Raw genomic sequence first — 13,671 nt, 5'->3', positions numbered from 1 at the left:
AAGGTGCACACGTGCACCCCCTTGAGCGCGCCGAGCCCGGATTTTATAACATGCGCGCGGCAGCGCACCCATGTTATAAAATTGGGTGTAGATTTGTTCGCGCCGAGTTGCGCAAACAAATCTACGCCCACGCGTATATTTTAAGATCTGGCCCTTTGTGTGTGAATAGCTATTGGAAAATGTTACAATAATATGCTACATTTGCATGTGTAATTCCTTTGAAAATTCACCTATTAGTGTTTATATGTTGGCGTGTTATGCGGCTAAATGTATGATGGTGTCAGGTATGCATTTCTGCTATGTGCTTACATTTTTATTCTTTTTTTTTAACTTTAATGTACGTACATAATTTTCTTTCCAACCAACTTATACCCTCAAGAATATCTCTGTTTACTGCAGCTAAAAGTATATGCACTATGAAACTATGCACATGCTTTTAGCAGGCTGAAAATCTGGTTAGGTGGGTTCAACCATTTTACCCATGTAAACCCGGTTTTTACCTGTGGAGTTCCTGATTAAGCCTGTGAAAATTTACTTTGACAAGAGCATTGCCACACTTCTGTGAAGACAGGGTGTATTGTCAGTCACATGATTAGGTGATGTTGTTGCTCAACACCAATTGCACTCTGTATAAAGCTTTCTAGGAAATTTGAAAACTCTTTAGGGAATTTGTAATAGTTCCTGTGCTGCCATGGCCATTTCTTGCATCTCAATTCATTTTTTCCCAGTGGCAGAATGGATGGTTTCTCAGTGGCCTCCCAGCTAATCTTCGGCCTTATACAGAAGTTTTCCTGCTTTTCTGGCTTTTTACATCTAGAAATTATTTTCTCCTCATAGTTTTCTTTAGTCATGTTTTTATAGCAACTTAAAGTTATTGTCTTTTTGACAGTCCTATGCGTGAGCCTACTTTTTAGGCCGAGGCATCCTGTGACATGCTAGCGGGAGAGTTTCTTCCTCAGATGGTCTTTTCTAAGTAAAAATTTCTTCTGTTGATTTTGTGTCAACTATTTTTCACACCTTCTCAGAGAAGGCCACAGCTTTAAGTTTTGCCCCACGTGCAGATAGAAGATGCCCATCATGAACCACCACCACCACCACCACGTCTGCTTCAAATGCTTGTGAAGGGAATTTGATTGACTCTTCGAAGTATCTGCTTCAGGATGTCACCAAAGATTGTCGCAAGATTAGACTTACTGCATATCTTGCTGACTTGAAGAAGACTATGTTTACCAAACTAATCCCAAAGGCTAAAGCAAAGGAACAAGAAATGCACAGATTGCTGGTGGCATGAAAGTACCAAAGGAGAGACCAAGGAGATAAGAGAAATCTCCCTTTCCTAGCTTGTGCTGTGCATTGGGTAGTGCTTGAGCCAGAAATTTAAAAAAATGAAGTGCAGAGAGTTCAGCAAAGGTGCAGAAGGATTCGATTATTTTTTTCATAATCTCTTTTATTGTGGTACTGTAAAAACACAGCAGTACAAACAAAGCATGCATATACATGACAATTTAAACTGAAACACATAAGTATAGCATACTGTGAACTAGGCACATTACAGCATTCCCATTTACCATTTTCAAAAATATAATGCCCTCCAACCCATCCATTCAATCCAGATGCAGATTTTTAACTGCATTCAGACATCATTTGGCCCAGATGTTGGAGGAATTTTTGTAAATATGCAATACCACCAGTATTTGCTTATTGGAAATTCTTTCTTAAAAAGAAAAAAAAAAACACCTTATGTCCTGGTCCTGTACTTCCATCCATCTGTGACCTTTCTCTTGCAGTGCTCTGAGGTCTGCTGTGTTGGGGCAGTGAGATGGGGAGAAACTAGACAGCAGCCACAACCCTGGAGCAAAAGCTCAGTGAAATGTGTTTGGCCGGCCCAGGAGACTCAACTGCACGGGAGGTCTGTGGTGAGGGAGAGAAGACGCAGTAGCCGTGTCTCACAATCCTTATGGTGGGCCCGGAGGGACGGCTGGACGAGAGTGCAGTGCCGAGTGAGAACACATAGAAGCTGCTGCACCTGGTACACAGGATCTGCCTGTGCAGCCTGGCAGGAGACAACAGCTTGCATGGAGGTCAAATTGGGCCACTTGGGATGGGAGAGAGTCCCATGGCACCTGTAGAATATGGAGCTTCTACCCAATGGTCTTGCGGAAGAGAAAACAGAGCCCCCATGCCCCAAGAACAAAAGGCTGCCTACGGAGCTTTGAGAGTGCCGCGGATGCAGTGGTAGGAAGGGGCTGAGGGGCAGAGAGCTTGGCTGGGAGGGTGGAGTGGGAAGGATCATTGCTGCCCTTGCCAAGAAAGACCTGGGGAAAGACTATTACATTCCCTCTATACAACCCTGAGCATACTGGTACAGCCTTTTCTGCTTGTTGGCCTGGTATTGGTACTGTATGATTAGAAGTGGTTGTGAATTATCTACGTGTGCAGCCCCATCCAGTGATGTGGTTTGAGTAGAACTGGATTCCCCCTCTGCAAATACACTTCTGAGGGGAACTGTCCCTGTAAGCCTACAAACACTCGCTGAAATAAAACACTGGGTTTATTATTACGGGTAGCAGGGCTGTATCAAACTATGCATAAAAAAAAAGCCAAGATCAATCATTCAAATGGTACTAGCTTCATAAAAGCTCACATTAATAAGCAACACAATGGTTATATCACACTCCCTTTTCCGTAGAATGCTCATCCATTAATATTGCTTTTATGTATTACTGGTACTTTAAATTATTGGTGAGCTCATTTTAGCCCTCGAGGGTATATTGCTATCATTTACTGGGCCCAGTATTAGTCACACATAAGCAAATCCCTCTTTCCCTCCCCAGAACTGTACTGCAGTGCTCAGTGTTTCTTGACCCAGTGGAGCTGCAGCTATGAGAGGTGCCTTTGATTGTCAGAAGGGCAGATAAAAATGAACCACAGGACCAATGCAACTGGGATGAACAAACAAATACTCTCTGCACCCAGGGACTAATGGGCTCAGGAATTCAAAAGCAGATGTTTAAGCAGTTCATAACTACCTTGGGGCCTAGATTCATCAAATTGCTGTAAATTCTGGGAAAATATTAGCATATTAGCAGCTGCAGTAAAAAAGGGGCATGGTTAGGATAAGTTTCTTAAATACCTCATTGCGTAGGTAAATTTCAAAATCCCCGATAAAATCTTGAGTTGCAGGACAAAGTATCACAGTGTGCAATGCCTTAGCGCATTGTGCATCCAAATTGGGAGACACGCACAAAACCCAGGCCGGCATGTGCTGAGGGAGTACGTGCACATCTCCCGCTATGCGCACATGTGAAAAATATAGAAAAAGGGATGGGGAGGGGGCATAGGTGTTTGGGGGGAGGTCAATAGTTGTGTGCATATATACTTATGCGCACATGTGCACGTCCATTTCAAATAGCATGCGCTTTCAGCCTATGCTATACCGTGCGCACATATACGCACATATGCAATCCAGTGGCCGCGACCATTATAACATAGGCATGAATATGCGTGCACGGTATAACATAGGCTGAAAGCGCTTATACGTGCCCCCTATTTGAAATGCCGAGCCCGTAAGTGCAAATCCCGCTTCCATCGCATAAGTGGGCCAGTGAACCAGCCAGTATCCCACTACTCGTATACTTCCCCCTAACATCAAAGATTTAGGAAGACAGGGCAGGTAAGAAAAGGGGTTTTTTTTTTGGTCCAGCAATGGTGTGTGTCTCAGAAAAGCCCTCATTTTATCGCTCATGATATTAGCCACGATAATGGCCACTACGGTGCGATATAAACTGTTTTTTCCCCTCTACAGTCCAAAAAAACCATGTAGTGCATCGAACGTTAAATCCTATGTTAGTGTGCGTTAATTTTCCATGAAGTTGGGTAAGAACCCTCAATTCCATAATTTCTAGCTTTTGCAAACGTGATGTGATAAAAATTGCCCGTTTATTGCGCGTTAGACCCCCTCTTTGCGCCATAAGGCCCCCAGCGCAGTTTGATGAATGACCCTGTTTTTTGAGGTTGATGCAGATATTTAACTATCTTTTAAGTAATGAGAGATGTCCCAGTAAAATAAAATAGCAGTTAGGATATTCACATAGAGCCCTGATCCACTATTGCTTATTAATACTCACAAAGCTGCTGAATGGTTCTCTGGTCTCCACCAAGCAGGAGGTGCAGCGAAAACAGCCTCCAGCCAGCTCCAAGATATCAGTGATTTCTTTCTTCAGCTGCATCACATGGTTCTCTTATTTAGACTGCCCAGACCAGCAGGTAATTTCACTGTGCAGATACCTGCAGTGACCAGCAAATTTCTTCTGCACAAGGCTTGCTTGTTGTAAACTGCTCCAGCAAGCAGGAAATTCTCAGAAACAAACCTGCAGAGGGTCCCAGATGAGCATCTGCTATTTCTCTTTGTCTACCAACTGATTTTCTCTTTAAAAAACCCCAAAAAACCCGGCAGGCCACTTTCAAAAGACTCTCCTCTTTCTTATTGGTTCATAAAATCAAGTCTCCTGCAACATGTTGCAGCCTTACCATGCAATGACAGGTTAGAGCAGCCTACAGCACTTTGACCTTCCTTCTGTGTCAGAACCTGTAGAGCAAATTAGGAGAGTACTACATACACAAACAGCGAGTGCTTTTGAATAGAAATTTATCAGAAATCTGTACGCATACAGTGATGGATTTGGGCACCTAAGTGTTGGCGGTGACAGTTGCTTTCTCCCCTCTCTCCACCTCACCAAACCTCAGACTTCTCCCCACCTCTGAAAACCTTCAATGTCCGTGCAGCTTGCTTGCATTTCCTCTCTCTGCTCTGGCAACACAATCCTTACAATGTATTACAGCGGCCAAGCCTGCACGCACAGGTCCCCATCCCTTGGGCTTTCATGCAGGAGAAGGGGCCTATAAGTGTAGGTGGAGCCCCCATACAGCACTGTGAGAATGGAGTCACTGGTGCAGAGGTCTAGATGGAAGAGGAAATGGCGGTAGCAGTGGTAGTGGGAGGGGCGCTTTTAGAGTTCTGGGATAGGATTGCCAGTCTGCAAAGCAGAGAACATTTACTGCCACCCTACTTTTTGCTGCCCTAGGCATATACCGAGTAGGCCTATGTGTAAATCCACACCAGTGTACAGACTAGTATATGTAGCTAGGAAGTATGTATACATTCAAAATGCAGATATTAGAAGTAAATTTAACAACAGTAGTTTGTGCTTTAGTCTTACATAATCCATTAAAATGTGAACTAAGCCTAATCTACACAAAATGTCACTGGGCAGCCTGTAATTGTGAATGGGGGCACAAAACAATTATGTGAGGGTCTTCTGCATAGATGAAAAATGTATGGGTCAAAGTAAATCTAAACAATTTAAGGTCTTTAAGATCATGAGAGGTCTTGAACGAGTAGATGTGACTCGGTTATTTACACTTTCGAATAATAGAAGAACTAGGGGGCATTCCATGAAGTTAGCAAGTAGCACATTTAAGACTAATCGGAGAAAATTATTTTTCACTCAATGCACAATAAAGCTCTGGAATTTGTTGCCAGAGGATGTGGTTAGTGCAGTTAGTGTAGCTGGGTTCAAAAAAGGTTTGGATAAGTTCTTGGAGGAGAAGTCCATTAACTGCTATTAATCAAGTTTACTTAGGGAATAGCCACTGCTATTAATTGCATCAGTAGCATGGGATCTTCTTAGTGTTTGGGTAATTGCCAGGTTCTTGGGGCCTCTGTTGGAATCAGGATACTGGGCTTGATGGACCCTTGGTCTGACCCAGCATGGCAATTTCTTATGTTCAATTTACTGTGTTTACTAATTCTGTATGAAATAATTTCTGTCAGTTCTGAAGTAACAGCACTGCACAATAGTTAAAGAGAAAAATAACTGTGGGATTGTAGAATGGAAAATCATCTGTATTTTCAATTGTGTCATGTTACTGGGCTATGCATGTTTGAACGTCTGATTTTTGTGCATTGGTGTTTCATGAGAATACATTTTTTAATTGGATTAAGAACTATTTCATTACAGTAATGATGCACTGTATGCTGATGAAGTTGCTTGCCCTTTGTTTCTGTACAGCTTTCTCACACAAATTAATATTCTTATAAGCAAGCTACAATTTATTGTAACAAAGAGAAAACAAGAAATAATATGTTTACTTTTTTTTTAAAGGGCTAAAAGCAGCTGACACAAAACAAAACAAAAGATCGATGGAGGTAAGATATCACTTGAATTAACTGGGATTTACTGACAGCAAAATATTTATTTATTCTAAAACCAAATAAAACCCAGCATAGCCATCCTAGCCTGAAAAATCCTGCTCCCGTATCAAATTTTACTAATTTGTTCACAAATATTTGCAAATAACAACTTTTGATTCATCTGACTTGGCAGAATATTTGTTAAATTCTAAACGTCATCAGAGGCTACAGATTTTGAAGAAGTACTCAGTCTCTGTGCAGTGCCAACTTCAGTGCTTAAACTTGTTTGTCTTTTATGTTTGCCTGTGTTCTGAAATGAGAGATGCCAGGTTGAGCAGAAGTAAGAACTTCAAACCCTATTTCTTAATTCTTACTATTTAGAGGAGAGGATATGATTGTCTTTGCTGGAGTAGTGGTGAAAACTGTTATAATGTCCGTGTTCTAATATCTTTCAGGTCTATTTACTATACTTCATTAAAGCCAGCATTAATGCCTGGTTTTAATGTAGGTCAGTGCCCGCGGGATTCACTAAACATACTGCAGTGTAGTGAATACCATGGTAAGGAGCCGTTTCCAGAGCCAGGAAAGTGCAGATGTTACCAGCAGCAGCAGCAATGTCCGTGTGTTTCCACCCATGAGAATGTGTGATCCCAATCCCTTCCTAATTGAACCTAAAGTGACCTGAAACCCCATAATTCACCTTCCCCCATCAAATTCCCTTTTCGCAAAAGACTCCACAACCAAAGTATAAATTGTTAAGCCATGTGCCCAGGTTCAAAACTGCTCCCTCGCCCAAAATTTAAAAAAAAATACTCTCTACCTGCTGACAGCCCTCCACTCCTTCCCTTCTGGACCCCCTTTTAGTATTAGAAGCCCCCGGGTGGTTAAGGAGCAGGAGCGATCCCCAGTTGTTGCTCCTGCTCCATTGTTGCAGTCATCCAAAATAGCGTTGGCTGACCCAAAGCTCCCTACCATTTGAGGAACTGTAGCAAGAGCAATGGTAGGAGGAGACTGATTAAGGCAGCGATATAATTGTGCTGGCAAGAGGGGAACAGCAATCATGTGGCAGAAACGCAGAGGCCCAGACGTGGAGGGGAGGAAGCAGCAGAGTCCAGAGAACCATTGAGAAGGGAATTGGAAGAACTGGATAGGAGGCATTGGAACTGGAGAGCAAGATGACTGGGGAGAAGTGATAGAAAAACCTAGGGAAGGCGACAAGGAGGGGAAGGGGCAGTGGAATGAATGCATGGAGACATCAGGATTTTGAGCTTTTTTTTCTAATATTAAATAATATAGAAAATTAAAAAAAGTATACCTGACTTTTGGTAAAGTTTATGTATGTATCATAACTTAGTTAATTTTAATATGCGGTGATTCTTGCTGATTTCTAGCATTTTAAACAAATTGACCAAATGTCAAGCATTAACCTGGAGATGCATAGCACTAGTTTTGGTCTTTGTACTCCAGGTCAGTTCAATAAATAGTGCTCCTTTGAGAGTTATTCATGTAAGCTTGAAAAAAGACATGGATGCACACAAACTCTTTTTGGAAGTTAATGGTCAATGTCTTTGGAAATTTTGCGTATTCTATGGAATACATCTGTCTATTCTTGTTTCTGAAAAGTTTCTTTATGTTTGCCTATTCGTTTTCTGATCTCTGAGAATGCTAATTGCTGGATATTATTTCAAGAAATGTAGTTGTTCTGTTTCCAGTTTCTGCTTTTTGCAGCAATCTATAAATAGATATTGCTGTTCTTTGTATGTTCTAGTATCCTCTACCACCAGTGAAATTTCAGCCTGGAAGAATCGTGCGACTTACTCCGTTGGAAGATAACAAGTTCATTAAGAAAATTGACAGCAACCATTCAAGTACTATTCAATCTGTACATTTGCCTATAAAACCAGTTCTTAAGTCTCTGCTTCCTGAACTATCAAAGTATAACAAGAAAAAGTCCTATGAAATGTGTGCCCATGGAATTTCTGAGAGTACTGCGTTGTCTTGCAGTCCCTCCTTAAATATGAGTGAGTCTGGCAGATCTTCTGGAGGCATGAAACAGCAATATGAAAATGAAGGGATGCTATATTTTAGTGAAGATGAATTAGATATCTGCACGGAATATTCCAATACTAAAGGACACCAACTTTTGGCTACCTTTGACAATTCTGCTAAGATGAGCAGCAGCATGGTTCACCTCAACTCAAGTAGGATAAAAGAAACCAAGGATGAAGATGAAACAAAACCTGTGTCGAGAAATACAGATAGTTTGAAATTTGGCAGTTGTGAACAAGATTTAGCAGTGCCATGTGCCATTACCACAGAAGTGGGAAAGGTTATATCTTCTGAGAAGATACCGAACTGTGTTTCTGAATCTGAAAAAACCTCTGAATTGATACATTCTATAGCTGAAAACCAAGAGATAAGAAATGGAGCTGAAATATGCCAAGCTGAAGCCTCAGAAATAAATCATGCTACATTACAAAGTCGTTCAGTAGCTCAAACGTATCCTAGTACAATAGTTCACTTTTCTCCAGATAAGCAGTTGGCAGATGGTGCATGCTCCATGGAGGCACCTGCAATAAACGACCAAATGTCAATGTCAGTGGTAACTGAGATGGAAGTTAATGAGTCGGTGCCAGTACTGCACATTACACTATTGGACTACGACCCACTGAGGGACTCGCATGTCCCATGTGCCAAGCAAAGGCTGGTTAAAAGAAAAGGTATAATTAATAGCATACCTTATAATGTCAGTCATAGTTTCAATATATTTGCTCAAAAGGAAAATGACAGAAATAAGAGAATTAAAAAATATAGAAATAAATCAGCTCCAGCAAAGGCTAAGATGAATGGTCGGACACCTGAAGATTATATTATGCCTGAGGAGATTTGTATAAAACACAACATGATACCTCAGATAAATAACAAGAAGATTAATATGAATCATGCAGGACTATCATCAAAATGTCAAAAAAAAGGACCACAGGTAACATCAAGCCGCGTGGTTAAAAGCCCTCAGAAATCTAGAAAACAAGGTTTTCCCTGCCTCTGCAAAAGTTTAATGAACATAAGTAACCCTGCACCTCGGCCACAGTCAACCTCTGATTTCATGGATCTGAAGTACAGTGACATGTTTATGGAAATACAGTCACATGACCAAGGCCCAGGAATTTATGAAATGTTCGGCACCCCAATGTATTCTAACATTCGTGAGCCTTTGAAACATGACAATGAATACTGCAGGGATGCCTTTTCTGCCCCGCCTAGGAGATGCCTTTCAAACAAGTGCTGCAGATCTACCACTACAACTGAGAACAGCAGAATTAGGAATACCCAGAACAGAACACATTCTAAAAATAAAGTGCATTCTCATGGCATAAGACAAAAGCATAAAAAATCAATTCCCAAAGAAAAACATCCACTGATAATAGATAGTGACAATGAGCTAGATAATGTTGTAATCATCTCAGGTCTAGACTGGCAAATAAAGGCATCAAGAAGTGAATCGGTGTGTTCTGATGAAGAAGCTCAGCTGCTTCAATTGTCAGAGGCTTCAATTGCCAGTAGGAATAGGGAATTACATCTCAATTCAAGTCTGTCGGTCATTGAAGAATCCACTTTGGAACAGGCTTCCCACAATAGATATAGAGAACGCAATAACAATGCAGTTGACTGTGACACGTATCGCGGCTTACCAGAATTGGTTGATCAGAAGTCTATAAATTTCATCACGTCTGGAAATTATTTAGAGGTGGCAAGCCAAGAAAGTTACAAGAAAGCCATAGTCCAAGAAGGGGTTGATATGAGTTTCACAGAGCTGAAATTTGATCACAGTTTTGATAAACCTATACAGCTTGACAGTTTTCCAAACAAACATGAAGATGCAATTGCACTGTCTTTTAGAGGGAAGGAAGAAAGAATGAACATTTCTCGAACAAACCAAAATGAAATTATTTCCTACTTGTGTGAAAATAATTCAGCACATTTGTCAATTCAGGGTAAAACTAATGCAGAGGCTTTAGGATCTGAGGCCTCAGTTTCAGAGACCTATCAGAAAATTCTTGACTGTGAAAGTAATGAAGAACTGACTGATGAATTGCTGTGCTGCCTAGCAGCAAAACTTTTATCCCTTGATAAAGATGATGCTAAGTCTTACAAAACACTTACTGAGAACAGAAGTATAGAAAACCTGAACGTCTTTAGTATAGAAGAAAGAAGCATGATGCTTGGAGGTGACAGAGAAGAAATGCAGGTAAATAAATTGAGGATAATTAAAGGACACTAGTCTTTTGGGTGGTACATTTTCAAAAGGATTTACAGGCATAAACCATAGTTTGTGTAAATTGCCTTCTGAAAATCAACTAAGGGGTTTGTTCAGGGAGAAGTACACACAAAACAGTTTTACATTTATTTATTTAAAAGTTTTTATATACCGCACAATGGGGTAGGGGTCTATCCGTCTAGGCGGTTTACAAAGTAAAAACATACATAATATTGTTACAATACATCATTAAAATACAAATACATTACATTACTGAGTGGTGCTAGCAAGATTATAGTTCGTAAAGCATAAATCTTATTTTAAATTATAGGCACATGTGAAGAGGTGAATTTTTAATAGTTTTTTTTTAATTCTCTGCGATTTGCTGTTAAACGGATATTGTCTGGGAGGGAATTCCATAACCTTGGTCCGGCTACTGAGAAAGCGCATTTACAAGTAAGTGCTAAACTGACAGATCTTATAGATCTGTACTAATCTTGCGCTCATGGTAGGTATTTCAAGGGGTGGAAAGCATTTACGCACATAATTTATATTTTCAAAAGTATGTGTGTAAACGTACATACAGAAAGTTATATTTGCCTGGAAGCATTGTGTTATTTCCTACATGTGTACCAACACACACCGGGAATTTTCCCAGGCAGACTCATGCGTGTAAGTGCACAGCAACTAAAAGGGACACACAATGGGTAATTTGTGCATCCCTAATGCTCTGCACCGGGTGGGAGCCCAGGAGACGTGGTTGTGTGCCCACCATAGCCTGACCACAGCTCCCTCCCCACCCCCCTGGCAGTACTGTTCCCGATAGGACCCTTTCACTAACACTTGTCTGTGAAAGGACCAATCTCCTATCAGGACAGCCTTCTGAAAGGGGACTGGTCCTTTCACTGACTTGTGACAGTGAATGGGACAATTGCCAGTAAGTAAAGGAGTGCCCGACGCTTAATATTAATTTATTCACTTCTTCACTTACTGCCGACAGGGGTTCTAGTTAGGCCAGACATTGGGGATGCTGCTTGCTGTGAGGAACACAGAAAGCAGGATTTCATTTTGTGTTGAGCTCATGATGATTCTGCTTTCTGTAGTTCCTCCTACTTAGTATAGCGATGATACTAATAGGAAGAATCACAGAAAGCATTTTTAAAGATGGCGCCGGCCGTCCAGTGCTCTTACCATGTGACAGGGGCCAGCCAATGGCACGGTTACCCTGTCACATGGTAAGGGCAAAGGGCCAATGGCGCCATTTTTATTAGTGGCAGCCGACGGACCGAGAGCGGGAGTTCGCTCCCGGGGCCCACTGGACCACCAGGTAATTTTAAAACATTTTGGGGGGGGGGGGGGGGGGGGGGGGGGGGGTGGTGGAGGCTAAGGGAGCAGTTTTAAAGGGTCGGGTGGGTTTTTTATCGGATCGGGCACAGCCAATAAAAAAAAAACCAAACGATCGGGTCGGACGAAACAAAATGCACGATTTGAATCGGAACCGGAAATGAACCGATTCCGGTTCCGATTCACATCTCTAATACAAACTGCACAGTACCCCACAGTGAAGATTTGACATCATTTGGAGTGAGGAAAGATTCACAAAGATGAGATTTCTACGGTGTTCTCTTGCGTAGCTTGATGGACTCTATAACAGGGTACCATCAAGCTAGGGCAAGATAACATAGTAGAAATCTCATCTTTGTGAGACTTTCCTCACGCCAAATGATGTCAAATTTTCACCATGGTGTACTGTGTAGTTTGTACATCTCACTCTGCAAGTAAAAGTGGTCCCTAAACCTCCACCAACACCTCACCTTGAGCTATTAGCTGGCCCTCCTACAGTTATATAAATAGTTGAATTCTGTGAAGGCCTTCCCAGAGGCTCTCTCTCTATATTCCACTTCTTTCCCCTCCCAAGCTCAGAAATGGCCGAAATGCAATTTGCAAAATTTATCATGATTCCGTTATGGCTGTTTCGGGCATATCGCACAGCTTAACGCCAGGAAAAAAGGTGTAGTTATTTCCAGCATTAAAACAGTGCGATATTATCCTTCATTTTAATTAATCCCGCCCCTTCCAAAAATTTGCATTTGCACCGTGCAATAGTACTATTATCGCATTTTGATGAATGACTCTACAAGTTTGAACCTGAGGCTAAAGTGATTAAGAGGAGTAACAGCAGGATTTGAACTCTGGCTTCCATGATTTGCAGTCTACTGCTCTAACCACTAGGCTGCTCTACTTTTTAAATTTAAAACCTAACACTTATTATTTATGCTATATTAGTAGACACATGCAAAATAAAAGGATATCAAGCACACATTCCCAAAGTTGACATATTCCATTCACTAAACTGAAAATAAAGTGTTTTTCTACCTTTGTTGTCTGGACATTTTTCTAATTACTCTGATCTTCCATCTTTACCAGGATCTCCTACCCATTTTCCATTTGTTCTCTTTCCTCCTGTGTTCTTCAGTTCCTCCCTTACATCTCCAACATTACTCTTTCCCCATCATCTCATTTCTCTCTTTACCTCACTATAAGCTCATAGATTGATTTCATCCTTCCTTCTCCCCCTCCAGTTCTCCCTCTCCCAACACCTCTATAACTCCCCTTCTTAGCACCTCCACATTCCTCTGTTGGTTTGCTCCCTTTACTATCTCCAGCTATCTGCACCCCTTGCCCTTCCCCTTCACAGCTGCCTCCATTTCTGCTTTTTGATCCCCCCCAAAATTATTCTCCACCTCCCAACCTCCTCCCCCCTTCAGTCCCTTAATTTACACCTCCCCTTCAACTTCCATCCTTCCTCCTCCTCTTTCATCTAAAAAGCCCCGCTTTCCATCTTCATCTTCTTCCTTCTTTTCTCAGCTTCCAATACTCCCTCACTTCTATCCTTCCCTTGTCTCGCCTTTAACATCCCCCCTACCTTGTAACCATTCCTTCATTCTCACCTTCCATCCTTTCCTCCTTCACTTCATCTCCCTCTCCCGCCAAACACCATCCCCTGTGAAAGTCTGACGAACGATAGAGAGGGAGCCGGCAGCCAGTATTTCTAGCATCCTTCTGCTGCAGGCTCCTCACTCTTCTGCTCAGAAAAGCTTTTGAACCACAGGCACAAGCGAAGCTGGCAACAGGAAGAGGAAGTTAAAAGCACAGGCTGCCAGCTTTGCTCTCCTGCTGGTCAGACTGCTGGGGGGGTGGTAGGGTGTACACAACTGTT

General features: G+C 41.8%; 1 protein-coding gene across 2 annotated transcripts in view; it reads left to right on the top strand.

The window, feature by feature from the left end:
• The window catches only part of MAP3K19 (mitogen-activated protein kinase kinase kinase 19), a 98,861-nt gene that overhangs the window by 70,187 nt on the left and 15,003 nt on the right, over positions 1–13,671 (top strand). For both annotated transcript variants that reach the window (XM_029605369.1, XM_029605370.1), the window contains exons 10-11: positions 6,165–6,208; positions 7,962–10,442. In XM_029605369.1, coding sequence (XP_029461229.1) covers positions 6,165–6,208; positions 7,962–10,442 — 2,525 coding nt within the window. The remainder of the gene's footprint in view (positions 1–6,164; positions 6,209–7,961; positions 10,443–13,671) is intronic.

The sequence above is a fragment of the Rhinatrema bivittatum genome, chromosome 6, assembly GCF_901001135.1.
Source record: "Rhinatrema bivittatum chromosome 6, aRhiBiv1.1, whole genome shotgun sequence".
NCBI classification, from domain to species: domain Eukaryota; kingdom Metazoa; phylum Chordata; class Amphibia; order Gymnophiona; family Rhinatrematidae; genus Rhinatrema; species Rhinatrema bivittatum.
This window is presented reverse-complemented; position numbering and strand designations above follow the sequence as displayed.